The following is a 27,652-nucleotide window of genomic DNA, read 5'->3' on the forward strand; positions in this document are numbered from 1 at the left end:
CCCGTAACCTGATGCAATGCAATGCAGCACCTGTGGGGAGCAGTGCCTAATCTGGTATTTAAGCATAAATTTCCTAAAACCTATGCCTAACCTGATGCATAGTCCCGTGCAAATCGGTTGAAGCCATCGGTGACCCGGTGCGGTCTAAAGCATGGAACCCCAGTATTCCGTAACTTATATCACAAGCTGACAGGTTTAATCTTCAGTTTACTTCAGTAGTCTAGAGAGACCATGCCTAGGGTTCAATCAGGAGTAAGCCCATCGTGGCGGCTGGTAAGCTAAACCCGATCGTGATGACTCTCGCTCGTCACAAGTTGATATACCTGTTCTCCGCAGTTGTGTTTCCTGGGGTTACTTTTCAAGCACTACGTCCACTAAAAGTGTCCGTGCTGTTTCATTTAGCTAACCTTTGACAAGTCCCAATCCGTCTCGGCCTAGTTTGCTTCTTCGCTTACTTCAGAACGCAATTACCTGAGTGATTTTGTCCAGATACTCCAAGGGGATAGCTTAAATGCGCGCTATCATTCAATTGCTATTAGATGCCTGTCAATATCTGATTCCATTAAGATGTATTCGTCAACTGAGTTGAACATCACAGTCCCAGAATGCTATTAAGTACAATGCCTGCGAAAACTAAAAAACGAACATGGACAAATATATTCTACTAATGCTGAGTAAGTATTCTGCCCTTACCTTATTGGTAAACTGTACATGCTGACATTGGACCCTGAAGGAAATGCAGATGAAATAGAGGGAGGTCATCTAATTCTATTATCGCGTTCCATTTACAGCGTAGGGCCCCACCCCCCGAACTCTTCGCTGGAATGATCATATATCCTGTTATTACAATAGTCTATGTGATACAAGACCGTCTAGACAAAGCGTACGATGGCAGGCTCAAAAACCTCATTCACTGGCAAAAATACAAACCATAGTCAGTACGGATTCGATCCATTCATAATGTGACAGGTCAGCAATGAGCTCAGATTTCTAGCAGGGCTTGTATGCATGCACGCTGATAAGATAAGCACGTAACTAGATAGCACAGATAAGATAGAAATATGCAATCATCGGTCGATCGTGATGGAGCTTAATTATCCAGGCGATTCGAATCGTGCGTATTCTTGGATATCCTTGTTTGGTCTAAGGATTCTATAAGTCGCCGATGTGTAGTTCAGGGCTTTATCGAAAAAAACGAATCATTAGGAGCCATGGTCTATAGTCACAGGGTGCGGCGTGACTTTGTATCTATAAATGGAGACATTGACCGAAATAGAGTCCTAGCCACAACAAATGCACCCGGAAAAAGAAATTCTCAACTCAACATGATCCAAGCACAAACACAACAAAGTGGAAAAAGAAATTCTCCTGTCTATATAAGGGCGCGTTAGGCCTCTGTTGCTTCTGTTCTCTTCTTCTTTTCTTCTCTCTAGTACTAAGCAAAAATGTATCGTGCTACTACCACCGCCGCTACTTCTGCAAACGCCCTTCGAGTTATTCCTCGCATACCCTACAAATCCAGACCTCGCCCAACAGTCATCAAACGTACCTTTTTCTCCACCCATCCAGTCACCTCTCAGAACCGTTACCAATGTCTCCCGCACCGAATCTACTACGAGTTCCCACCACAGTTCTCGTTCTTCCTCCACCACAACTTCCCGCAGTGCTTCTACTTCTGGTAGCGCAGCCACTCTAGCACGTCTTTCCATCATTGTACTGCTTCGTCCTCGTCTAGCTCCAATCCCTCCTACTCCAGACACTCGGCCCCCCGCTCTTCCACGTCATCCTCTACGCCTTCTTTTTCCTCATATCCCACCACCCATTCCACATCCACTGCTTCCTCGTCTTGCTCAATCTCTCACTCCTCTTCTTCCCGCTCACGTTCTCCCACTACCTACCAATTCATCCCGCTTGCCACCTCTACCCCATTACCTGCAGCTCGCACCCGGTCTATTTCTCCTCATCCGTTCCTTCTCAACATGCTCCACGCGCTTCTTTTTCGTCTCGCAATACCCGCTCCACCCCCTGTCCCTCTATCCCCATGACATCTCCTATCTCTTCAACCACCCGCACTTCTTCTAACTCAGTTCCCAGCTCTCACTCCAGCTCCCGTCACCACGCCAGTCACCATTCATCTCGCTCCACAACCTCAACCCTCTCTGATACCTACATGAATCCCCGCAAGGCCCCTTCTATTCCCAGACCTTCGAAGCCATCGCCTCGCACTACCGCTTATCCCACTTCCATCACTACCACCGCTGCTCCCTCTCAAAGTCTGTTGAACAGACTTGCTGACCTGCCTTCCAGACTTACTAACTATTCATATGGCTCCAAAGAGTACTTGAAGTTCGAAGCTTTTATGGATAGCTTGAACCTTAGCTATGCTTACAGTGGTGCTTGCGATGACAAGCTGACCTTCACTTGTTTAAAGGTCACTGTCGAGCAAGCTAGAATTCACCGACGAGCCCTCTTGAAACAACTACTGGCTGTAAACGAAGCTTACCTGAAGCTCTTTGATATAGGAGTTGATACCCTGGACCTCCATCAAACCAAGAAGTCAGAGATTCTCATGAGTTTGGGTAAGTTAGAGCGATTTGGCGATATCGCCAAGATTACGCTTGAATCGGAATAAGCTTAGGGTCTCGGGCCACTAGCTACCTCCACCATAGCTATAAATACAAGTATGTAGTCCCCCAAATGAGTACCTCTGATTGCCTCCGGCAAACGAGCTCGGGCAGAGTCCGAGTTTTGTTACTTATCAATGTAATGCTCATTCTGACTATTTCATGAATAATAAAGTTTAGATAATGAGGGCTCGAGTCCAAGACAAAAATTTCTACCTAAGATATGTAAAGACTGGTCATAGGAGACCCCTACTTGAAAGAATAATATGGACAACCCACAAAACTATTCAAAGCTCATTATCCGAGGACCAAGTAATAGCTTAAAGTCTTGTCACCAAAAGTATACATCAATGACTATATCAAAGTAGCCATAGTAGACATATTGCTGCAATCATATATTGACAAATTGGAGGTACGTGGTCGCCTATTCAAATTATCAAATGAGAATGGCTAATATTTGAATAAGACACATCAATGCAAATAGATTATATCCGCCGGTCGGATCTTTCAGATTTGACTTCATTTCTCTCAACAGTCACACCAAGAGTACTATGTTTATAGCTTTCATTCCATACCCACAATTTATAGGTGATTAGATAGCAAGTACCAGCTTTCAAGTAAAGCTAAGTAGATTTCTCTAACACGTAGTTAGAACTGTGGACAAGAACCCAATGATGGACTGCGAGTTGCTTCTCGAAACAAGCGAAGTCCTCAAATACCGGTTGCAATCTATTTGTAACTGCTCTTTCTTCGCTTGATACCTTCGTTCAAAGAAACTCGAACTATAAAGCATAAGGATAATTCCACTGGAAATCGACAGATACCGATTTAACTTCGTGAGTGCGTGCTCGTTTCATATCCAGAAGCCGAATTAGCCGGGATAATTCTACGATTATCAGTATCAGCCGCCAGATCTGCCGGCAATTCGATGGAGTGTGACGTCGCAAGCTCGCGAAGTGCCTTATTCTCTTCCATCAAATGTAATAAAAACGACACTGTTCTTTCAAGGACAACCACTTCACTCCTACTTTTAGACAAATCTAAATCTGGTACAAGCTCACAAATTTTATCAAATTCCTGTCTGATAGCTTGTCGGCGTCTTTGCTCAGATGCAATATGGTTGGCTTTTTTTTCTTCCAAAGATAGAGCAGCTCCCTTGTCTTTTCGCGCTACTGGTGGTGGTAAGGTGCTTGCTTTCCTTCTAATTTTCTTAGGCGGCAACGGCTCTAAGTTACTTGCTTGCGGTTCATGTTTGATACCATTGGTTGCTTTAGCAGCTGTATCTTGAAATTGTTCCTCATGCCTATTATTACTTTGATCATTGACATCACTAGCTTTACCTGGTAAGAGGTCATTCGAGGCATGGTAATTGTCAGTCATGGCTAAATTTTTTCACCAAATGAAACTGGGCTGGAACTTGCAAGAACTAAGTATTCTAGTCTATCACATAGATATTAGCTCAGTATTTATAAGGCTAAAGCTGTTTGGCTTGAAAATATTCGCGAGTGAAGACTACTGTCACATGTCAATCTGATGGCGATTTGGGGTACAGTGTACGCGGCAAAGTTTAAGCATTGTAAGCGATTTTCATGCGTTTACAAGACATCTTCATAGATTAGTATTTTTCACTTTAATACATCATCTGTAGCTTACGAACGCCCGGAATATTACGTTTAAGGTCAAAGGGTATCATTTTTGGCCATTTGGTAATCACAATTGCCTAACACCCGAAGCGCATCTTATAGATATCAAACGGATTAAACATAAAAATGGCCCGATGGTTTAGGGGTATAATACTCGCTTAGGGCAAAAGCCGTGTTATTCATAATGTTGGCTTATAACTCTAAGTCGTTTGCGAGTGGTCCCGGGTTCGATTCCCGGTTGGGCCCTTTTTTTATCATGTTACTTTATACAATATCTTGCTCTGAGTGTGATCGGAGCTCATTTATAAATAAATATATTACTATTAACTGGCAAACAATCAGTGAACCTGTACGATCAAAAAGTGACGTGTTTATTATTTTATGGTTCACTTTAGAGGCGGAATCTTGCTAGCGAACTTAGTTGTATAGTAATGTACAAGTCCATTATATCCAGATTTTTCACCACATCTAACGAGATTTGCAGCATCGATATTCAATGGACTGTCTGGTTCTGGATCTGTCAACATCGCCTGCACAGCCGTCAGAGCAGAAGAAATAGTCCAGGCCGGAGTCCACTGGCCTTTTAGCACGTCTAAACAAACTTCTCCGTTCTATTTTTGTGTTAGGGACAATACCATTACAAGCCAAGTTCAAAGCCATAGCAAGGTCAGGAAGTGGAATGAACAACAGAAATTGGAAGTTTAACAGAGTGTCTATCCATAAAAACTACAACTTATGGCCCTTCCTCTACCAGTTACGATTTATCCCCGCTTTATTACTTAGTAACTTACTTCAAAATGGATATTCGGATGACAGATGCTAGTAAGAAATTGCATCGTCGGCGGTTGAAGAGGATAACTTTGTGGAACCTTTATCCGTATAAGCCAGTGTCCACCTACGTTGAGTTAATAAATAGAAAGCGAATACACAATGCAAAGCATTGAGATCATTTTCATACTGACCTTCATAAGGGCTGTCAGCTGGCCCTCGCAGCACAGCAAGCCATGTGAACAAATCATCCTCAGACTGTAGCTGTAAAGCATCAAGAGCTGGATTAGGATCATGGCTGAAAGCCGATAACTCTTTAATCAAGCGTTTTGATGCAGCTGATGACATCTGAGTTTTCAAGGAAAGTAATACTCGTTAAATGATGATCTTGTTATTCTGAGTCGAACTAACCAATATTTATGAAACTACTGTCCGATATACGTAAATGGTTAGAGACATCCAAATGTCGTAAATATGAAGTTCTATTATCTAGGATTGGATTTTATTCAATAGAAAGCACAAATGATGATGACAGAGGGATCTCCACTTCAACTTCTCCACATTTAGCTCAGCCTGCCTCGGCTGATACAGATTAATCCGATGGGTTAGGTGAGTCCTTTAAAAATATGGCATCCTTATATAGAGGCAAAATGGAAGCAGCTTGATCTTGCTGAAGGCTTGACTGATCTGCCGCGGCATACCGGGGGTTGATATCTCCACATTTAGATCAACGGAATGCCTTATCACAGAGACTGAGATGTCTCAACCCTCCCCACTTTGGCAGTTCTTTCTAAATATTTATTTATGGAGTTGATATAGGGAAGTCTAGCTCAATGAAATGGTCCCTCCTACTTCGATAATAAATCAAAATGGCTTTGCTGGCCAGCCAGAGCTTATGAATCAGTTTACTAGCAACCGGATCACGTTTTATTTGAATGGTGTGAAGAAGGTTGTTTCGGAACCTGATCCAGAGGCAACTTTAGTCGAATTTATTCGTGGAGAGTTGGAGCTCCCTGGAACTAAAATTGGCTGCTCAGAAGGCGGGTGTGGAGCATGTACAGTTGTTATTGCGCAATGGGATAGGTCTTTAGGACGAGCAGAGTAAGTCAATCAAGTAGCAAACTGTTTTGACTTGGATTCACTAACTTGATTACAGTCATAAAGCGGTCAACGCGTGTATTGTACCTCTAATTTCAATTGATGGTAAACATTTGATTACCGTAGAGGGTATTGGCTCCTCGGAAGTTCCGCATCCTGTTCAGGAAAGAATCGCACTTTTTCATGGATCGCAATGTGGCTTTTGTACCCCCGGCATAGTTATGAGCCTATATGCCTTATTGAGGAATTGTTATAATCGACATCCCACTCAGCAGGAGATTAGTGAAGCATTTGATGGAAACTTGTGTAGATGTACAGGTTACAAACCCATATTGGACGCTGCAAACTCGTTTGTTGAGGGAGGAGGTATAGTGTCTAAAGAAAACGGAAATGCTGAAACAAATGGGACTTCTACAGGATCTGGGGGCTGCTGTAGAATGTCAAATGACCAGGCATGTGCCTGTATGAGGAATCAAAAATCCCCTAATGGGTTTCCATTAAAAGAGCACAACTTCCATGAGCAAGCAAGAGGCCAGTCGGGATCCCCTGTAGAGCTTATATTCCCTCCCGGGCTAAAAAAGTTCGAACCAGTACCGCTTTTTTATGGGAATGAACGTAAAGTATGGTTTAGGCCTTTGACAAAACGACAGCTGCTTGAAATTAAAGATCGATACCCGAAAGCTAAATTGGTGGGAGGTGCCACAGAAATACAGATTGAAATTAAGATGAAGCAAATGGATTACAACGTCTCAGTGTTTGCCAACGATATTGATGAATTGAAACAATTTCATTATGATGAAGAACGGAAAGGTGTTGAATTTGGTGCTAATATTGACCTATCAACTCTGGAACATCGTCTTAATGAAATGACAAGTCTAATCGGAACGGAAAAATCTCAGATTTACCAAGAAATTGTCAAGCAACTGAAATATTTTGCAGGTAGACAGATAAGAAACGTTGCAACACCTGCGGGAAATATTGCAACAGCTAGTCCTATTTCAGACCTGAATCCAGTTTTAGTGGCAGCAGATGCAGTTCTGACAGTTGAATCTCTCAGTGACGGCATACAGGAAATTCCCATAAGCAAATTTTTTATTGGTTACAGGAAAACTTTATTACCAGATGGTGGAATAATATCCAAAATATTTGTCCCCGAGAGTTTGCCCCAAAGAGAAGTTGTTCGTGCTTTCAAACAAGCAAAACGGAAGGATGATGATATTGCCATTGTAACAGCCTGTTTGAGACTGGTTGTTGATAAAGATTTCAAAATCACTAAAGCAAGATTGGCCTATGGTGGTGTTGCGCCTATGACAGTTCGTGCGTTGAAGACTGAAGAGCGTCTTCTAGGCATGGAAGTATCTGATAGTACATCTGATGCTATCATCAGCTTAAGTGTCAATTCATTAAACAATGATGATTTTAAAAACATCACCTTTGGAGTTCCTGGTGGTATGGCTATTTTTCGAAGAACTTTGGTAACATCGTTCTTTTACAAGTTCTATCAAACAGTACTGCAATCGTTTGGGTTCATACGAACACTTGATGGGGATGCTGTTGAGGAGGTCACACGAAATTTCCCCATCGGTAAGCGAGATCTTGATAATGCTTTTGAGAAGAAAGTTTTGGGCAAGAGCAACCCGCATATGTCAGCTTTGAAACAAGTGACTGGAGAAGCTACTTATGTCGATGATATTCCCCCGTTCCATAAGGAGTTGTTCGGAGTTCAAGTCATGTCCACTCGTGCCCATGCGCGCATAGTGTCAGTGGATTACTCACCGATTTTTGAAATTGATGGTGTTGTTGGCTATGCGAATGTAGATGACATCGTTTCGAAACAAGCCAACATGTGGGGCCATTTTGAGGATGGAAAAGAAGAGTTCTTTGCTGACGGAAATGTACGATATATTGGCCAGTGTATTGGCTTAGTAGTGGCTAAAGATAGAGAAACAGCAGCTCGTGGTGCGCGGGCTGTGGTTGTTGAATATGAAGACATAGACCCAAAAGTTATCACGATTGAAGATGCCATTAAGTATAACAGTTTTTTCAATCTAGAGAGGAAAATTGTAAAAGGAGACGTTGAAAGTGCATTTCAAACTGCAGCCCATATAGTTGAGGGGACAACTAGGATTGGTGCTCAAGAACATTTCTATCTCGAAACTCACGGGTGTATTGCAGTGCCAGAGGAGGATAATGAAATGAAGATATATACGTCTGGCCAGGCCCCCAATGCTACCCAAGTCAGCGCAGCGCAGGTGTTAGGTATACCAGCTAACCGAATTGTTGCTCGAGTGAAAAGATTAGGAGGAGGATTTGGTGGTAAAGAAAGTAGGTGTTGTCAAATCTCATCCATTGCAGCGGTGGCAGCCCGAAAATTCAAAAAGCCAGTTAGGATCATTTTGACCAGAAGTGAAGATATGCTCACGATGGGACAGCGCCATCCATTTTTGATTCGATGGAAAGTTGGTCTGGATAAAAATTTCCGGTTTATTGGTCTTAAATCTAAGTTGTACGCTAATGCTGGATGGAGTCTTGACCTCACCGCCGGTGTCGTGGAACGAGCTTTGTTTCACATGGATAATTGCTATGATTTTCAAAATTGCCATTTTGAAGGATTTGCATGCAAGACCAATACGGCCTCTAACACCGCGTTCCGTGGTTTTGGTGGGCCTCAAGGAATGTTTGGAGCAGAATCATTGATTTATGAAGTGGCAGAAACACTTGGTATAGAACCTGATACTCTTCGTGAACTCAATTACTTCAGACCCGGATCCTCCACGGCGTATCAGCAGCCTATGAATGAAGACTTCACGGTGCCACTATTGGCGAAGCAAGTCAAGGAACAAGCGAATTTTCAACAACTCCGAGCTGAAGTTGACGCATTTAACAAAGAGCACAAGTGGATCAAGAGGGGATTAGCTCATGTTCCTACTGCTTTTGGAGTTTCGTTTGGTGCATTGTTCTTAAACCAGGCAGGAGCACTTATTCATATCTATGAAGATGGGTCTGTATTACTAGCCCATGGCGGTACAGAGATGGGCCAAGGTCTGTTCACCAAAATGGCCATGGTTGCAGCCGAAGAATTAGATGTTCCGTTAGAAAGTGTTTTCACATCTGAGTCAGCAACTAACACAGTTGCAAATGCATCTCCTACAGCTGCCTCGGCATCCAGTGACTTGAACGGAATGGCTGTTAAGGATGCTTGTGATCAACTTAACAAGAGACTTAAGCCATATCGAGAGAAATTTGGCCCTGAGGCAACCATGAAGGAACTGGCCCACGCCGCTTACTTCGATCGTGTGAACCTCTCAGCTAATGGATTTTATAAAACACCCGATATAGGATATGTCTGGGGAGATCCCAATCCTAAACCAGCCTTTTTTTATCATACACAGGGCGCAGCTGTTTCAATGGTTGAAGTCAACACTTTGACAGGGGATTGGTCATGCCTCCGTACAGATATCAAAATGGATGTTGGGCGACCATTGAATCAAGCAATCGATTATGGCCAGATAGAAGGTGCCTATATTCAGGGCCAGGGGCTTTTTACAATGGAGGAGTCTCTGTGGTTACAAAGTGGTGCACTTTTCACCCGTGGTCCAGGGGCCTATAAAATTCCGGGATTTCGAGATATCCCTCAAATTTTCAATGTAGGGATATTGCAAGATCGTCCATTCAAACATTTGAAAACTATCAACAGAAGTAAAGGTATTGGTGAACCTCCTTTGTTTCTCGGGTCAACAGTTTTTTTCGCCATCAGAGATGCATTACTAGCGGCCAGGAAACAGAATGGTAAAACAGAACCTCTTGTTGGAGTTCAGAGTCCATTAACAAGCGAGAGGATTCGTAATCTCTGTGGTGATAGTTTAGTTGATCTCTCAATTCAGGCTGTGCAACCCACAATGGACCAGAAAGAATTTTTTGTAGTTGCGTAAGCTTTTTTGTTGATAGTATATATAGTATTACTTTAGTTAATAGGATATTATTGACATAAACATTAAATTCGCACCTGGTAACAACATAAATATTACCATCAAATAAATAAATAAATAAGTTTAGAACAAGTATAACGACTATCACCGCTGTACCCAGTGAGCATAATGACCCTCGACTTGATTCACACACTGTGAGCAGTCTTTGCGAAAGCCCATGACAAGCCGAAATGAAGAGGGGTTGGTGGAGTACGTTTCAAGTACTGGATAGGGGGTCCCATTGTGGGGGCTAGCACCTTTCCAGATTCCCTGATCACCACCAAAGGGATCCTTGTCTTCTTCGGAAGATAAGATAGAATCAGCCTTCTTTGCTTCACCACCACAAGTGCTACTTGTAGTATTTATCCCAAAAGTGCCTTCGTTTCGTCGAGCTTTAGCTGGACCCTTGTCGCCAACCAGTTGCAAGTCTACAGAAGATGTAGGAAAACCATGACGTATATTATCGTTTACTTGATTCTGGTTGACTGTACTGAGCAGTAATAAAAGGCTCTGTCCTACCTCATCCCTGAAATCATTTTGACTGTGAAGAGAACTGTGGCCATCCCCTATCCTCAGTTTTTTCAAAACCTACTAGTTAGTATTCCATAAATAAGCTCTTGAGGCAAATGAAACTTACGGGCTCGCTATCCGAGACGTAGATGGCGGCGTCCAAAGCTGTACGAGTTATTCCCATTTTACATCGAGATTTTTAAATAAGTGGTTGATTGTTGACTGATTATTTCGCAAAGTTACCAAACCGCCTTCTGATATTTTCAGATCAACACTGTTTATGAACCTTTATTACAATCAAATTCTGTTACATATATGCATGCTGCAGCCGCTTATCTTATCTAACGGTGAACAACCCATTTTCGATCAAATATATCAAATTCCTTGCCCTAAACTTTGTTCAACGTCGGCTGATGAGAAGTTTGATCTACTTGTCTTCAATTCTCTTTCTAATGTTGTAGCTACTAAATAAGCAATGTTTTACACAAGGCATGTTATAGCCCTCATATAGATAGTGTGACAAAAGTGAATTTTTGTGCGAACTTTACGCATAAAACACATAACAAGGTACACACGTCAACCTATCCCTTGAAAGATAATCATAATATAGTACTAGTACTAGAATCGACAGATTTTGCTTCAAACACTCCTTCCAGAAATGCTATTATCTTATCATAGACGGGAGACTTTGACTGAAATAATACATCAACGTGAACACCGTTGGGAACTTCGAACGCATTGCTTATGTTGGTCATGGACGCAAAGCGCGCTACATCGTCTTTCATAAGTTCTTCTTCTCCCCAGGTGATCAACGTACGCGCTGGTAATACATTTTCCCAAAAGCCAATGTTTTCCTTTATCAATAAGACAGGGCTAACCCAAGGAGACGTCTGTCTTGTAAGTTTGTCTGGGCAATACTCATTTGCCCAAAAGCATAACCGTTCAGTATTTAAAATATCCTCATGAGCATTCTTTACATATGAAGAGTCTGCATCGTGGACAACTGCTTCTATTGCAAGATTAACCCATGGTGATATGAGTATGGCTCCCTTGACAGCAGTGTCCTTGCATTTACTTGTAGTGGGACTTGCGGTCGGAAACCCATGCTTTAGATGTGCTAACAAGGCAAGTATCAAATTTCCTCCACAAGATTCACCAGCAAGCACAATATTCTCACATGCCTCAACATCAAGCAAATGGCGATAAAGAGAAGCAATTTCTTCGATTTGTGTTGGGTATCTATGCTCTGGTGACAATGAATAGTCCAATATCAAGACGTTTAATCTTACGCTAGGGAATGCTCTCACGATAGCAGTCAACAACCAAACTTGGGGAAGAGATAGCGGAAATACAAATCCACCTCCATGACAGAATATCAGAACAGGATCCTCTGGTTGTCTATCATCCAGTTCAACCAGCCAATAAGCAGTAAATCCATCTGAAGCGTACTTTTTGCCGTAGTTCTTAAACGGTTTCTTCATTGTCCATCCCAGAACCTTTGCGGCACTAGTAGGCATAAGGGCCCTTAAATAATCTGTTAGAATCACCAGTTCTCTTCCCGTGACAGGAGCTTCAATCTATAGACATTACTTACCTGATTTGGGCAGCGTTGAGATTGGAGTTAAGCTCGTTTATTATTCTGTATTTTAAAGTACTGGATAATGATCTATGATACTGAGTTCTCCCTGCAATGTACTTTCCTACTGTCCATAATCCTACAAAGGCTTACCCTGTTAGTTTTTCACTTAAATCAACTGTTGTTGAAGTTATACTTACGAATAGTAGACAAGAACCCACCTAGTCCGAGAACATCAAGGACTGAGGACTTAACTTTCTCGCCACTCTCCCTATCAGTCATTTGATGCCTGGAGGAGTACTGATTTATAGAGCTGGGAGTCAGGTGTAAAAGGGAGAGACATCAAATCATAAGTTCATGTTCTCTTTTATGAGTTAATTGTGCATATCTGATTACATCGTTGCGTCGATCGTTTCGTACAGCGTGCATAATCGACTAACCAGTCTCCACCTAAATACATTGCAGCTAGTTAATGAGGGGTAAAGCTGATTTCCTTATCAAAGGAATCTTTGTTCCTATTTTATGTCCTATGTACATAGTACACGAGTTTAAGATCCTGATGTTTGCTCTAATTGAGGTGGCCCAGTCTCGTATCTGCTAACAGCATCACGTGATATTTCGAAGTTCTAGTTAGATTAGCTAATTAACCTAATACTTTCTCTGCTAGAAAGCTACAAGCCTTATATTTCGTATCCAAATAATGAGAAGGGTCTGAAGCAATCTCTTACTTTCTGAGTTATAGTCACCACGGGTCGGGACTTGAATGGGTGATTGATCCGGTTTCGTTTGGAAAGTCCAAATAAGGCTTACACTGTAGATATAACTTACAAGATAGAACTATTAAAGTTGCATTCTAGTTTTGATTTAGACTCCTTTAGAGCCAAGCTAATTAACAGGTCGCATCAGATTTGTGTAGTCTGCCAGCTGAGGTATGCGTAGTATTTTATCTGCCATGTGGAAGTGAGGAATAGCGAAAATACAGAGTGCTCTTAATGGTTTATGGGCTCAACCAACTAGCTGGTAGCGGAGTCCAAATATCCATAGAGAATAAAAGTATACTATACTTACGTTAGCAAGCCAGTATAATCCAGGGACACTTGGTCACCTTTAACTGACAACCATTAATTACAAATCTTGGACTACGGGCCTTGAAATTAATGATCGAAGATCAGACGTTATTGTACGCATACACGCAATGTGATAAGCCCTATAAACCAGCTGGGGTAGGGGAGAGGAATATTTGAGAGCGAGAACTGGCTATCCTAGCCAGATCATAAGGGACATTTCATCTTCATCCACCCAATTTTGGTCCCAGTAAAATGTAGTGAAACAGCACCATAGTTTGGGCATACCAGCACGGCTAGCAAGCCTATATATACAAGAGTGACCGACCTCCTTACTTCACTTTTATTGTTATAAATTGTAGTAGGAATTATGTTAAACCTCTTATATGTAAAAGGCATTTGAGAGCTTCACTATAGAACTCTTAAATCCAAGTGCTTGAAATCAATTTCAGACAGATCGGTGCCAAATTCTCATTATATGCCTATTGAAGAAAAAGATCTGACGATCGTATATCGACTCAGCATGACTCGTAGTCATAGTCATGCCAACTTTTCAGTAACTTGGAATATTCAATTTCCAGTGGAAAGTCCCCTTATAATATAAGCCTGTCGGAGCAATGACTGATGCGTTTCCACTAGATATCGAACTTAGAAGGGCGTGTTCGGTTCCGACACGGCTTTCAAAGTCCGATTCGGGTTTGGACCTGCAGTAAGTACAATGTACCAATGTAAACATTGAGGGTCCAGCGAACTGATATATAAAAATACTGTTAACTGTGATCTAGACTGACGGAGATGAGACTTGCGCGATATAGATTATACTCAACAATGGCAACTAACTGGTTATTTACAGAATTAAAGCTGAGAATCCCAGTGATTCAAGCACCTATGGCAGGTGTCAGCTCAAGTTCGATGGTAGTTGCTGCTAGTAAAGCAGGAATTTTGGGGTCTCTGGGAGGTGGAATGATGCAACCAGAAGTTTTAAGAAAAGAGATTGAAGCTATTCGCAATCAGACAGACCGGCCATTCAATATCAATCTATTTGTAATAGACAACTATGAACAAGGGTTTGACGTGCGTACCAAAGACATCCAGTGGCTGAAAGATTATTATAAGCAAGAAGGCGTTGAGTTCAATCTTCCAAAATCATTTGCACCTAAATTCCAAGATCAATTTGAGACCTTGCTCGAATTGGCACCCCCTGTTGCAAGTTTTGCCTTTGGAATTTTGTCTGCCGAACAAGTCGATGCATGCCATGAGCGTGGCATCAGAGTAATTGGTACAGCTACTAGTGGTGAAGAAGCCGTTGCTTGGGAAAAAGTTGGTGCTGATGCGATTTGCGCTCAAGGAACCGAGGCTGGTGGTCACAGAGGTAACTTTATTAATCTCGATGATCCTGGCCTGGGTCTATTCGCCTTAATTCCAGAGATTAAACGGCAAGTAAAAATTCCCGTGATTGCTGCTGGCGGAATCATGAGCGGCCAAGGTATAGTGGCATCCCGTTTGCTAGGTGCAGATGTGGCCCAGCTAGGGACCTACTTTTTAGCCTCGACAGAAGCAGGAATACCCTCTGGTTATCTCAAATCATTGGCTGGTCAGAAGTCTGGCTCAAACACATCGCTTACGAAAGGCTTCAGTGGGAGATATGCAAGAGGAATTGTCAACAAATTTATGAATACTAGTAAAGAGCACTCTATTTACCCATATCCTATCCAAAATGCGCTAACTCAACCTTTACGGAAAGCTACACTGGCTAAAGGTGACGCTGAGAGTTACTCACTATGGTCGGGCCAAGGTCTATACCAGGTCAAAGAGGGCGAATCTATTTCAGACCTTGTCGATAGCCTCGAAAGGGAGATATCACAGACTAAACTGCCATAACATGGTATAGCATAAATGTTTATTGATTGAGGTCTCGGCGGCAGCACCTTCAAGGGCATATGGGATACAATTTCATGCAGGGTCCTAATAAACCTGCTAACCACTAATACTTTTCTCTAAATAGGACACCAAAAAATGCTTTGCTCTTACAACAGTCTATCTTATCTTATTGATATATATACTAGGTATTATAATTACAGCCAGGAGCCAAAATAAATCAAGACGAAGGATTGGTAGCAGTCACGTGATCAACGGCATAGAAATATAAGGTGACCATCTCGAGATGACCTGCTTCTGTGTAAAGTGCTATAAAAAACTCAGATAAATATGTCGGGGTTAATCAGGCTCGGTTGGCGCCCACTGAGTCGGGCACGGTTTATCCGAAAACCATCGCCTGCTGTTGGATCACATTCTAAACTATTAGCTAGCCGATCTCAATGGGGCCTGATTCGACACCTCTCAACTGTTGGTCCAATTCTACAAGCAGAACCTTCCAGCATTGACAATCAGAGTATTGATGCATCTAAAACAGACAAAGCTGGTGCTGTAAATGAACAAAAAGTATCATATCATGATGTTGTTATTATCGGTGGTGGTCCTGCTGGGTTGACATTGTTCACGGCTCTCAAAAATTCACCTGTCACATCCAACCTCGATATTGTCTTGGTTGAGGGCTCCAGTTTAGAACGGTTGCGGTCTTGGAGTCTACCTGAGAATTTATATGAAAATAGAGTAAGCAGCTTGACTCCGAGGTCAGTGGAATTTCTCAAGTCCATTGGCGCCTGGGACCATGTTCATCACGAGCGAGTTCAGGATTATCATGAGATGAAGGTATGGGATGGTTGCTCCGACTCGCGAATTGAGTTTGATCCTTATATCTTGGGTGAGAACAACGAAATTGCCTGGATGATTGAAAACTCGAATCTTCAGAATTCTTTACTTTCAAGGCTTGCTGAGCTGGATTCAAGTGCAAGTGTGAACAATGTGGTCGATTCTGCAAAAGTCAAATCAATATCCAGACAACCATCAGAGCAAAATAACAAGCAAGATGGCCAAGTTTCACTAGGGGCTGCAACCTGGGATTCCTCTTCATGGCCTGTTGTTGAACTTGAAAATGGCAGAAAACTGTCAGCAAGACTACTGGTCGGAGCTGACGGTGGCAATTCGCCTGTCCGTACCTTCGCTGGTATTCAATCCCGAGGTTGGGACTATGAACGTCACGGACTTGTAGCTTCTGTGAAACTCGAATGGGAAGATTTCAGATCAATTGCATGGCAGAGGTTTTTAGTCACTGGGCCCATTGCACTACTTCCGCTTCCTAATGGATTCTGCAGTTTAGTATGGTCTACAACGCCAGAGAATGCCCAACATCTGAAGTCGTTAACTCCTGCTGCATTCTGTGCGATGGTTAATGCTGCATTCCGTCTGGGCCCTGTCGATCTAAAGTATCTACACACTATAACTGATGAAGCTACTCTGATTGACGAAATAGAGTGGAGGATACAGAATACAAACATAGTCGATGAAGACAATAACGTACCTGTCCCAATATCAGAAGTTTTAGACAAGTCTAGAGCCAGTTTCCCTTTGAAGATGAAACATGCTGATACTTATGTTTCAGAGCGTGTTGCTTTAGTTGGCGATGCTGCACACACCACCCATCCGCTGGCTGGTCAAGGCTTGAATATGGGCCAATCAGATGTAGCAAATCTTGTTCAGGCCATTGAGACAGCTACTAAACGCGGTCTTGATATTGGCTCCCTTCTAGCACTTGAACCGTACTGGGCCTCCTCATACTGGTCGAATCATATAAAGCTCGGAGTAGTCGACAAGCTGCACAAGCTGTATTCCTCGGACTTTGGTCCACTTGTTCAGCTGAGATCCTGGGGTCTAGACTTTTTTAACGAATCTCCTTTCCTCAAGCGTTTGCTCATGAGTAACGCATCCAAATAGCAGTAATTCCCTTACTTTATAATACTACTCACAATTGCAAAATATATCCATTTGGTGAAATTCGAGACTTATTCTTCCGGATGTGGTCTCATTAAATACCAGGCTTTGCAATAAATAGCTATATATAACTTGGTTTCTAAAAGAGCATCCCCTGCGTTTCTTATCTTATCTTTTGAACTGCAGCCGTACTATATATAGATGATCTAATCTAGCTAGTGATCAGTTTGCCAAGAACAAGGTATGAGTGTATTGTTAGAAACATCGGCTGGTAAGTATGAGTATTTTATGAGAAAGTGATAGTATTTGGGTCCCAAACATGAGCTTTTGAAATTTGTGTTTTAGAACTAACTTTAAAGGTGATTTGGTTATAGATTTGTTCGTAGATGACTGTCCTACAGCCTGTCTCAATTTCATAAAGCTATGCAAAGTTAAATATTATAATTTTGCGCCCTTCTATAATGTACAAAAAGGGTTCACCTGTCAAAGTGGTGATCCTGAATACCCTATTGGAGATGGTGGGACATCGATATGGGGACTAGTTGGACACGATGATAGTAGTCGCTTCTTCCAACCTGAGTTTGATATCAAGAAAAATGTACATAAACATCGAGGTACCGTATCAATGGTTGTTAAGAACATAGCATCAAATTCGGACGAACCATCTCTCTTGGCAGGCTCTCAATTTATCGTCACATTGGGTGATGGGCTTGATAGTTTGGACTCTCGGGCAGTTGTGTTTGGTCGTGTTGAAGAAGGGTACGACACTTTAGACACTATTAGCAACGCAATTTGTGACTCGGACGGTCGTCCTCTGAAGGACATTAGAATAAAGCACACCTATATACTGGAAGACCCCTTTCCAGATCCTAATGGACTGGATGAACTAGTGAGACCAAATAGTCCCGAGCCTAGCGAAAAGCAACTATCAACAGTTCGGATTGGTGATGATAACGATGAAAGTAATGAAGATGAAGAGAATGCTGAAAATAAGCATAAAGAGCAGGATGCTCGTGCACAGGCTTTAACATTGGAGATGGTAGGTGATTTACCTTTTGCAGAAGTAAAGCCCATGGAGAATGTTTTGTTTGTTTGTAAATTAAATCCTGTTACAAATGACGAGGATTTGGAGCTGATATTCTCCCGTTTTGGCCCGATTATCTCTTGTGAAGTAATTCGAGATAAGGATACAGGTGATTCACTTCAGTATGCATTTATAGAATTTGAAGATCAAGAGGCTTGTGAGAGGGCTTATTTGAAAATGGATGGTGTATTGATTGATGATAACCGAATTCACGTTGATTTTTCTCAGAGCGTTAGCCGCTTAAGTGATGGATGGAGAAACGAGACTAATGCTAAGAGAAAGAATGTTCATGGATCAAAGTTCATCAGCAATGCTAGCACCAGTGTCAAGTCAAGGAACGTCGACCAGCGAGATATCAAGAGACAACGGCTAAGAGACGGCAACGTGAATAGTACAAGATATGATGGTAGGGAAAGTAGGAGGTACGGTATGGATGAGACACATTATGAGCGGAAAGTCGATAGCAGATATGAAGACAAGAAAACTCACGAGTCATATCGCCAAGATGAGAGATATGAGGAGGATAGGCTGGATAAGCAGTACCACCGGAAGCATGACAAGTCAGATAACAAAAGAGATGAGAGACGAGGCAACAGACGTGATGACAGACGTGATGACAAACGTGATGACAGACGTGATGACCAACGTGACGACAGACGTGATGACAGGCGTGATGACAGGCGTGAAGACAGACGTGACGACAGACGTGACGACAGACGTGATCACAGACGTGATCACAGACGTGATGACGGACGTGATGAAAAGTCTGATGACAGGAGGAGTCATAGGAGAGACGACACGAAATACGACAGAAGCGATAGTACAAAAGATAGGGAAGACCGCAGTTATAGGGACCGGGAGCGATATGGACATAGCAGGGACTCTTACAGGGATCGCAGAGACCGCGATCAAGGACGACACGCAAGGAGAGATGAGGGTCGGCATAATAGACATAATTCTGATCGAACTCAGAGTCGAGATTGATCTTACCAAGTAAGCGCTGTAAGTGATAGTAATAAGTCTGTACAAAGTTACACATCCCTCTACAATAGATTCATATACATTAGTATGGGGTATTACAGGATTATATAAACAGAAGAAAACAAAATATAAATACATGCACTCTCAGGCTATGCATGGCCAGCTTTATTCAAAATATTGCTAGTACTCATAAGATTTCCAATGTAATCTTGCAAAAACCTGTTTTCATTGCTTAGACGGTCATAGTCTTCTTTGACTTTAATAATACGCTCTAAAATATCCGTCAGCGATTCTTGAATTAACTGAGCCTCTTTCCGTAATACTTGAACTTTCTCTCGACCAATTTTTTCAATTGCGACATTATCGCGACGTGGAGAAGTACACCGCTCTGGTGGGTCAGACGAGGTCACAAGAACTGAACTGGCTTCTATCTGCGTATCAGAAAAGGGTATTGTTATAGTGCTGGATGTTTTCTGTGTAGCAGGTCCTAGTATAGTGTTCATTATAGTGGGAGATGATGGGAGGGGTGATGCAGGGGAAGAATTAGCGGCAGAATGAGTAGTAGAATTGGCTGTGCTTCGAATATTGCCATCGTTATTATTTTCAGAAGCTGACTCGTTGTGATCGCTTTCTTGTGAATTGGAACGTATAGTAGCTGAAGATGCCATATTAATCGCTATATTTGTTTGAACAGCGGTCGCCAAAAAGTCGTTCGTCTTTGAATCGGCGTGTGTACCACTGGCAGACTCTGTAGATGATAATGAAGAGATATCTGTGTTTCTGTCGGATAATGAATCTTGAGATCCCTCTGTTATATCGCTCGAGGTAGTTCTAATCGATCCTTCAGTTCCAACGGACGTATCCTCAGCAGAGGCAGTGGTATTCTTGAACCCAGAAGAGCCCAACACAATAGTGGACGGGGTTATTTGTGAAATAGGAAACGGTTTATGAATGAAAGAAGGTGATCCCATTAGGTTTTAAAAAAAAACACCAGAAAAATATCGTGCTCAGTGCTTAGTGACTCTTCTTCTATCCACAAACAGATAACAATCGGATATGACGAATTCAAATTACGGTAGCAGCCTCGATAAATTTTGACTGGACAATATTAAAATTCGTCCAAAAAAAGCTATTACAAATTATGCCGAGTCACACACTGATCGATTTAAACACGATTATTCACGTTATGACAAGGTATTATAACAGCTCCTTCGAATAGCCTGCGACCGCTATTTTATATTCTCGAAAAGATTTGAATCAACAGTCGGAATAACTTAATTTGTTAAAAGGGATTTGTCCGACTGTTTAACTACGGCCGATTAACGACAAACGCCAATATCTAATGCCAGAAACGAAATCGAATTTCGAGCTTCTCCACAAATACCAGAGGAGTATCCAGTATAGGTCTATGTTATTCCTAGAATCGCTGTCGACTAACTTTTTCTTCAGCTAGTGATTATGTTTTGTTTTAACCTCTTTCTGGGCTGTAAGGTACCTGTATTCTTAGTCTGACTCTGTTTCTGACTGGTTCGTTAGATGAAATTATCCTGTCCAAATTCACTGCATGTTTCTTACTCTCACTTCGCTCACAAATCTAGCGCTGGATGACGTAGTACCTGTAAATGGTCACCTAACCACATTTGCTATGATTGGCTGTTTTTGATACTGTGTACGTCATATGATCGGCAGGTGGACATCGACACTTCTCCGCTCTTCACCGGTTTTCAGCCGCATGTTTTGATTGCCCCATGTGGGGTCAAGAAACAAGATGTCAATTGCTACTGGGGGGTTCTGGGTTGCTGGTTCTTCATTGGTCCTGGAGGCAGAGGTGCTACCCATACACTGCTGCTCCTCTCTCTCTCTCTGCCCTCTAATCTGGTTTAGAAGTTGCGAAATTGATTGCATTATTGGGACATCCCACCTAGGCCCAACTATCGAGTCGCGACTATCTTTGTCTAATTTATAGCTGAGGTTATGGATGATAGTCTAGTCGGTTAGACAGGTGGACTTTACAACAATCACTTATAGACTACCTACGAACAGGTTATCTGCTTATAGAAGGCGTGATAGTCCAATTAGAGACTTGTATACAAGATAACCTTACAAGCTATTATTCTCTTTGTATCGAGCTTCTTAATATGGCTATAGTTTTCAAATTTGATGAGTTATTTCAAGCTGGTGAATACAATCTGTTGAGAATATTTACCAGGTTATAGCGAGGCGTGGTGTTATCAAGCTCAATTGTTCTCGAGAGTGCATTGTCGTCGCAGACTCAATGTCCTATATAAGCAACATAATAGTCAAACAGAACAAAAGCACAAGCCAGTTGTTTCTCTAATACTCTGTTAATTCAAATTAAAAGGTGTAAAAAGGTAATTCCCAACTACTACAATACTATTTCTATTTATGATTTAGCCATACTTTTGTATGGTTCGTTATCATGTTATCACGTGTACTATATATTAGGATAAGGAGAAAATGTCAGTCTGTAAACGGAAGGGATCTGCTACTTTGTTTTTCCCAGTACTAGCCTTTTAAATTGATCGCATAAATATTAGCAGTCTGCAGTGTGACTTGTTGCAAGTCGCTGGTATTTCGTCAAACCACTAAAAACCAAATCACATATCTGGCGGGCATTTTTGATACCCTCTCGAGTCCGGTTCCGTTTGGCGGCGGATATCGATTGTTTGCTCAGTTCCCTAACCGCTTTGCCACTTTAAACGACCCCTCCACTGCCGCCTGATGATGTCCAGTACTGATCTGCTTCTAGCATACTCTGCTGCATCCCAACAACGATATCAAAAAGAAACTGACGATTCAGGCAATTCTCGAGCACGACTAATGGTCGTTCTAAAAGGGGTTGGAGTGAATGGTGGTATTGCGGCAGTTGCTGGTTCAGCAGCTAAGCATTTGTCTTTTCTCTGCAAAGTAGGTGGCCCGTATGGCTTGGGGCTATTCAACACCACTACACCTGCAAGGTTTTATAGTGATAACAACGGCAGTGGCACCGGTAAGGGCGGGAATCCCAATGATCAAATAGATGGTCTGAAGAATAGAAAAGAGATAGAGGGAGATCCTGCTAATGTTCGGGATGGAAATTTGCGAAAAGAGGAGTCGTCGGATTCCACAGTTATTGGAAAGCCAGGGTCTTCAAAGTCACCACCAAAAACGCTGTTGCTGAAACACGAGTTCGAAAATTTAAAAGCCAAGTATACACCGACAAAATATCCCATTATTCTCTGCCATGGCTTATTTGGATTCGATACGTTAAAGTCCCCAGTTCCAATTATTGTCAAGGACCTCTCATACTGGCATGGCATCAAGGAGGCATTGGTAGACGCGGGGGCAAAAGTGTTGTCAGCTAGTGTTCCACCTGTTGGGCCGATAGAAACAAGAGCGGAATACCTGGCCCAAGTCATAGAGCGATGGGTGAAGGAAGAAAATCTGGATAATGGTAATGGTGAATCAGACGAGCCCCTGAAGCTCAATTTAATTGGTCATTCTATGGGTGGTCTGGATGCCAGATACATGATATCAGTGTTGAAACCACCAAATATCAAAGTTCTCTCACTCACTACCATTGTAACTCCACATCAAGGAACATCTTTTGCCGACCACATTTTCAAAGAAAATCCTCTTTATATCACCAAGCTTTTGAAGGCCATTGCATGTGTTGGCGGGGTAGAGGAGCCGTCAGGCATAAAGCAACTTACCACTGAGCACATGCAAAACGCATTCAATCCACATGTACCGGATGATAAAGATGTTTATTATTCAAGCTATGGAGCCCGAATTGGATCCAGATGGACGACAGTTCTGAAGTATTCCGCAGATTACATCAAGTCAGTTGAAGGCGATAACGATGGGCTTGTTAGTGTGGAGTCTGCCAAATGGGGTGAGTATCTGGGTACCATTGAAAACTGTGATCACTTAGATGTTGTAAATCTGGTAGGAGTCACCCATTGGTTGAAGTGGGCTACTTTCCAGAAAAGTTCTTTTAATGCCATTGCATTATATTTGCATATCATGGATAGCCTAGCAAAAAAAGGATTTTGAATGCATCACCGATATCTTGCGACCTATTTATTTAATAAAATATTTACTTTATAGATCTTATGTGGGAACCGCCTGTATACATATCTAGAGTAGCAGGAGGGGGTCGCCAAATGCATGACTCAAAAAAAAAAAAAAAGCTTTTGCTGACTAGAACATGCCTAGAATATGGCAGGCTTAAACTGGGTAGGTGATAGTTTTTATAACTGTAAACTCATCAATTCCCCACTGGCCATTAAACCTTCCGAAGCCACTGTTTTTGACACCTCCATGAGGGACGCTACCATGATCGAATACAGTGTTGCCGTTGATGTGGACAGTGCCAGAGTTGATCTTCCTGGCAATCTCGATTCCTTTGGCTGTATCAGCCGTCCAGACAGAGCTGTTCAGTCCGAACTTGCTGCTGTTAACCAAATCTATAGCCTGATCAACCGAGTCGACAATGTTGAAGAAAGCGAGGGGTGCAAATGTCTCGCTATCAAATAATTCGCTATCTTGTGAAACATTTGTGAGGATGGATTTAGACACATCGCCATCTTTAGCCTTTGGAATACCATTGACAATCGACGTAGCACCTTTGCTAACTGCATCTTTTGCAAGCTGTTCGATACGCTTGGAGTTCACAGGGGATATCTGGCGGCATTGCAGATAATCCTGGTTCAGTTCTTCGTGAGATACCTTTGTGATTGCCTTATTGAAACCGTCAGCAGCTTCCTTGGTCACAAAGATCCGCTCAGTGGACATGCAAATCTGGCCAGAATTGGCCCATGCACCCAGTACAATATTCCGAGCTGCAGTTTCAAAATCAGCTGTCTCATCTACAATTGCTGCAGCTTTACCGCCCAACTCCAGTAGTATAGGCTTAAGATGTGTACCAGCTAGTCCAGCAACAATAGCACCAACTCTACCAGATCCGGTGAAGTTAACCTTTCTAATTCTGAAATCAGAAATCACTTGTTCTACCACAGCAGGACTATCTTCCAGTGGAACTTCGAGAATGTTGACCACACCCTCGGGCACACCGGCATCTGTGAGCGTTTGTAAAGTTAGCCGTTGAGTCAGAGGTGTATATTCTGAAGTTTTGACTACAACAGAGCATCCGGCTGCCAAAGGACAAGCTGCTGCCCGTAGACCCAAAATGGTGGGAGCATTCCATGGAACAATACCAAATACCGGTCCAATAGGCTCCCTGACAACAATTGGCTGTCTTCCCTTGACAGGAGGAAGAAACTGGCCATAACCAGAATTTGTTACAAGGTCACCCATGGTAGTCATGAAGTCTACAGCATCGTCTACGAAAAACCCAGCAAACAAGCTGGGAATGCCGACCTCTTGATTTGTCAACTTGACCAATTCCTCACGACGCTCCTTCAACAACTTGGAGGCATTGTAAAAGATATCCCTCTTCTCTTCTACGGGAACATTTTTCCAAGTGGCTGACGATTTGAAAGCAGACTCCACTGCCTTGTCTGCAATATCAGAAGATTTGGACGACGAATACTGTCTGACGGTTTGTCTGAATCCTTTAGTCCACTGAGAACTTTGTGACCTGAGAATTCCTCGAAGCATTGAATATAATTTACCGATTCAGTTCTTATTTGTCCCTACCATAAAAACCGAACAATATATAAAAAGAACAACGATTGACCGATGTAGACAAAGTTGTAACTTTTATATATCTGGAGATAAGCGTCAACCCAGCATCTCGTCATCACTGTTTATAGAGTTTGAAGGTGCAGCAGATCTTCGACGGGGAACATGCATATCCGTTGAGATCTAGCTCAGTACGGCTAAAGATAACTCCATCCAGCTAATGCTCGGAACCAGGTACCGAAGGGGAGCTAAAAGTGGGCGGAGTGCCTACCTGCCTCTGGCAGCTGGGGCTCTGCCCCAGACCCTTGGCTCCTTCTTCGAAGAAGATTGTGCGGGTGTATTGATAATCTTTCTCGGGAATGCCTGTCTGGGAGCACGGCTACCAACATCATTTTAGGGTTGACACCGAGACTCATGATCTCATGACCTACATTGGTTCTACTGTTATGAATGGGTCATTACACACCAATCTGTGAGTTAGTTGCAACATATATGCAACCTAGTTGATGAAAAGACTAACTGCTCTCTGAATTTTGAAATTTTACTTTGTTCTTTATGAGATTGAATGGCACCCATCTCAGTATCGTTTCACCTCCGCTTATTGCCACTTACCACCATCTGTTGACAGGCGGTAGGATCCGAACAAGAATGTACCGGATTGTTGCGGAAAAACAGAAAGCTATAGTAGAACAAACAACTTGAAAATACAGAGCCGAGTTTGGTTTTATGTAGAGTAGGCCCTCTCCATAGGGACCCGCAGGGAAGATATTTGTTGATTTGTCCTGCTTTCATCATTGGACCCTGATTGGCAGTAGACGCCGCATATCGACATGGCAGGCGCAGTGGCAATATGCATATGCCGATCCGTATACAGGAATGGAGGCAAGATAGTTATAGATAAAGCTATCTAACAGATGATTTTATTGGTGAAATTTATGTTTGTTTGTGGGATTTTTGAAATATCTCTAGGAAAAGATTACAATTAGTTTTTGTGGTTTATACCTTTTTTGTGTGTATTATATTGTTTGAAAGTCCGGATCTATTTTGAGTATACTGGCAAGTAATTGTAAAACATGTCATTCTCATCAGTTGGTGCTACTATTGAACGTGAGTATATATATGCTAGCTAATGAAGAGCTTTGAGTAAGAGATGTGATTTTTATTGGGTTATTATTAAAGGGGTTATAGATAGCCTGTTCTAACACAAACTTAGTGGATCCTCCTCCAGGAGGTGGAGATAGTTTCAGCAACTTGGATATCATTAGTGGAAGAGTGCACATGACACTGAAGTCAGAAACGTCACTTAAATCTGTCAATGTCAAGTTGGAGGGAATTGCCAAGACAGTCATTCAAGTAACTGAGGAGGTTAACGACAGAGGTAAAAAGAGAGAAACAAAAACTCGTGACGAGATTGAGATACACCATGTATTGTACAAGACTCAAACCGTGTTTCCGCCCGAAGACGTGCGTAAATCAAGCACTTCAAACCAGTTCACTCTTCCTCCTGGGTCATATACATATGCATTTAGATTCAAGATCCCTGTCAATTCAGATTGCAGGCAGAATGCAGCTAGCAGCGCTTCTAACTCCTGGGGTAATGGGTCGAATGGATGGACTCCAGGCGGTCCAGGCGGGTCCTTTGCTGGTGGAGCATTCAGCTCAATAGCTAATGGGAGAATAGGAAGTTCAATCAGCAATTCTATTAATAACGTCGCTGGTCCAGGGAACAAGCTGCTTGTTACTGGTCGTGGCATAGATATCGCACGAGCCCCTTCATTACAATCTCATGACGGTGGTGTCCTGCCGCCATCACTGTCAGGCATTGAAAATTCTGCTTCTATCAAATATTTTGTCAAGGTAACAGTAGTACGTGCATCGATGTTGAAAATGAATACTCGATCGCATAAACCATTTATTTTCCTGCCACTGGACCCTCCAAGATTGTATGACTCCAGCAAAATGGCATTCGTCAGACGACAGATTACAGTAGGCACATCTGTAACATCTCCAGGTGGCAGCAAAGGACGTAGTACCAGTAGTAGTGGAGGCGGCGGTTTCTTCTCTTCACTACTGTCAAGCCAGAAAGTATCGTCATTTATGGGAGTCAATACCTGGCCCGGAGAGACTCTATCGTTTACTTTTGAAATGAGGTTCCCAAGTGTTGGCACATTTGTTCCTCTTCGCCCACTTCCTATTGAGCTTTATGCGCTGTTTCCAGCAAACCCTACAACTATGACGGAGCGTAAAGCTATCTATATTTCGTCGTTTAGTGTATTCCTATATGCTAGAACATTTATTAGAGCTCACGAACACAACAAAGAAATCCCACTTCAACTGAATGTATGTGATAAGAAGAACCTGCGTCTTGCTGTATCCCTTGCTGATGCTCAACCTGTGACGAGAAATGGACAAACGGTGTTTGAACTGAGACTGCCGAGCGACCTGCTTAATGGCGTACAGTTCCCAAGTTATGTGTCTCCCACTTTTACCACCTGTAATATTGCTCGTAATTATAGCATTGGAGTGGAGATGGGCTTCTACTGTGTCCAGGGTATCCCTGTAGACCACGTCGGTCTCCTTAGCGACATCATTGTGCGCTCAGGTGTCAGTGCTCCTTCCGAAAACACTTCGTCTGCACTGCCGCCACCACCACCATCGAGACCGGTGCAATCGGATCCACCACCTGAAAAATTGAAGTATCATACAAATGCCGAAGACACACAGGAAAATGGCGAACTTCCCAGTTACAACGAAGTAGTGGCGGCAACTGTGGGCACGTCTTCTAGCACCCAGCCGGAGCCACGACGGAAGTTCGAACAGGCCCCTGACTACTACAAAATCAGCAAGGAGTAGCAAATA

The 27,652-nt window shown here is 42.5% G+C and overlaps 11 protein-coding genes and 1 non-coding gene across 12 annotated transcripts; 7 read left to right on the forward strand and 5 right to left on the reverse strand.

Moving 5' to 3' along the window:
- Positions 1-3,452: 3,452 nt before the first annotated feature.
- On the reverse strand, positions 3,453-4,004 carry AWJ20_3925 (uncharacterized protein; the record flags this gene model as incomplete). Its single annotated transcript, XM_018880966.1, has 1 exon — positions 3,453-4,004. The coding sequence occupies one exon, from the start codon at positions 4,002-4,004 to the stop codon at positions 3,453-3,455; it is 552 nt and encodes a 183-aa protein (XP_018733604.1).
- Positions 4,005-4,395: 391 nt separating this feature from the next.
- AWJ20_3926 lies at positions 4,396-4,513 on the forward strand (the record flags this gene model as incomplete). Its single annotated transcript has 1 exon — positions 4,396-4,513. It is a non-coding gene; the product is annotated as a tRNA-Pro (tRNA).
- A 573-nt stretch (positions 4,514-5,086) lies between these two features.
- On the reverse strand, positions 5,087-5,383 carry AWJ20_3927 (uncharacterized protein; the record flags this gene model as incomplete). The annotated part of the gene is made up of 1 exon (XM_018880967.1): positions 5,087-5,383. One exon carries the CDS (start codon positions 5,381-5,383, stop codon positions 5,087-5,089), a length of 297 nt encoding a protein of 98 aa, XP_018733605.1.
- Positions 5,384-6,354: 971 nt separating this feature from the next.
- Positions 6,355-10,065, forward strand: AOH2 (xanthine dehydrogenase/oxidase; the record flags this gene model as incomplete). Its single annotated transcript, XM_018880968.1, has 1 exon — positions 6,355-10,065. The coding sequence occupies one exon, from the start codon at positions 6,355-6,357 to the stop codon at positions 10,063-10,065; it is 3,711 nt and encodes a 1,236-aa protein (XP_018733606.1).
- A 1,145-nt stretch (positions 10,066-11,210) lies between these two features.
- SAY1 (Say1p) lies at positions 11,211-12,128 on the reverse strand (the record flags this gene model as incomplete). Its single annotated transcript, XM_018880969.1, has 1 exon — positions 11,211-12,128. The coding sequence occupies one exon, from the start codon at positions 12,126-12,128 to the stop codon at positions 11,211-11,213; it is 918 nt and encodes a 305-aa protein (XP_018733607.1).
- A 1,951-nt stretch (positions 12,129-14,079) lies between these two features.
- Positions 14,080-15,132, forward strand: AWJ20_3930 (uncharacterized protein; the record flags this gene model as incomplete). The annotated part of the gene is made up of 1 exon (XM_018880971.1): positions 14,080-15,132. The coding sequence occupies one exon, from the start codon at positions 14,080-14,082 to the stop codon at positions 15,130-15,132; it is 1,053 nt and encodes a 350-aa protein (XP_018733608.1).
- A 327-nt stretch (positions 15,133-15,459) lies between these two features.
- Positions 15,460-17,085, forward strand: COQ6 (putative N,N-dimethylaniline monooxygenase COQ6; the record flags this gene model as incomplete). Its single annotated transcript, XM_018880972.1, has 1 exon — positions 15,460-17,085. The coding sequence occupies one exon, from the start codon at positions 15,460-15,462 to the stop codon at positions 17,083-17,085; it is 1,626 nt and encodes a 541-aa protein (XP_018733609.1).
- A 622-nt stretch (positions 17,086-17,707) lies between these two features.
- On the forward strand, positions 17,708-19,150 carry AWJ20_3932 (uncharacterized protein; the record flags this gene model as incomplete). Its single annotated transcript, XM_018880973.1, has 1 exon — positions 17,708-19,150. One exon carries the CDS (start codon positions 17,708-17,710, stop codon positions 19,148-19,150), a length of 1,443 nt encoding a protein of 480 aa, XP_018733610.1.
- Positions 19,151-19,296: 146 nt separating this feature from the next.
- Positions 19,297-20,118, reverse strand: AWJ20_3933 (uncharacterized protein; the record flags this gene model as incomplete). The annotated part of the gene is made up of 1 exon (XM_018880974.1): positions 19,297-20,118. The coding sequence occupies one exon, from the start codon at positions 20,116-20,118 to the stop codon at positions 19,297-19,299; it is 822 nt and encodes a 273-aa protein (XP_018733611.1).
- Positions 20,119-21,889: 1,771 nt separating this feature from the next.
- TGL2 (Tgl2p) lies at positions 21,890-23,203 on the forward strand (the record flags this gene model as incomplete). Its single annotated transcript, XM_018880975.1, has 1 exon — positions 21,890-23,203. One exon carries the CDS (start codon positions 21,890-21,892, stop codon positions 23,201-23,203), a length of 1,314 nt encoding a protein of 437 aa, XP_018733612.1.
- Positions 23,204-23,377: 174 nt separating this feature from the next.
- Positions 23,378-24,769, reverse strand: ALD5 (aldehyde dehydrogenase (NAD(P)(+)) ALD5; the record flags this gene model as incomplete). Its single annotated transcript, XM_018880976.1, has 1 exon — positions 23,378-24,769. One exon carries the CDS (start codon positions 24,767-24,769, stop codon positions 23,378-23,380), a length of 1,392 nt encoding a protein of 463 aa, XP_018733613.1.
- Positions 24,770-26,071: 1,302 nt separating this feature from the next.
- AWJ20_3936 (uncharacterized protein) lies at positions 26,072-27,646 on the forward strand (the record flags this gene model as incomplete). The annotated part of the gene is made up of 1 exon (XM_018880977.1): positions 26,072-27,646. The coding sequence occupies one exon, from the start codon at positions 26,072-26,074 to the stop codon at positions 27,644-27,646; it is 1,575 nt and encodes a 524-aa protein (XP_018733614.1).
- Between the last annotated feature and the right edge of the window lie 6 nt (positions 27,647-27,652).

This window comes from Sugiyamaella lignohabitans, chromosome C (genome assembly GCF_001640025.1).
Source record: "Sugiyamaella lignohabitans strain CBS 10342 chromosome C, complete sequence".
Classification (NCBI taxonomy): Eukaryota; Fungi; Ascomycota; class Dipodascomycetes; order Dipodascales; family Trichomonascaceae; genus Sugiyamaella; species Sugiyamaella lignohabitans.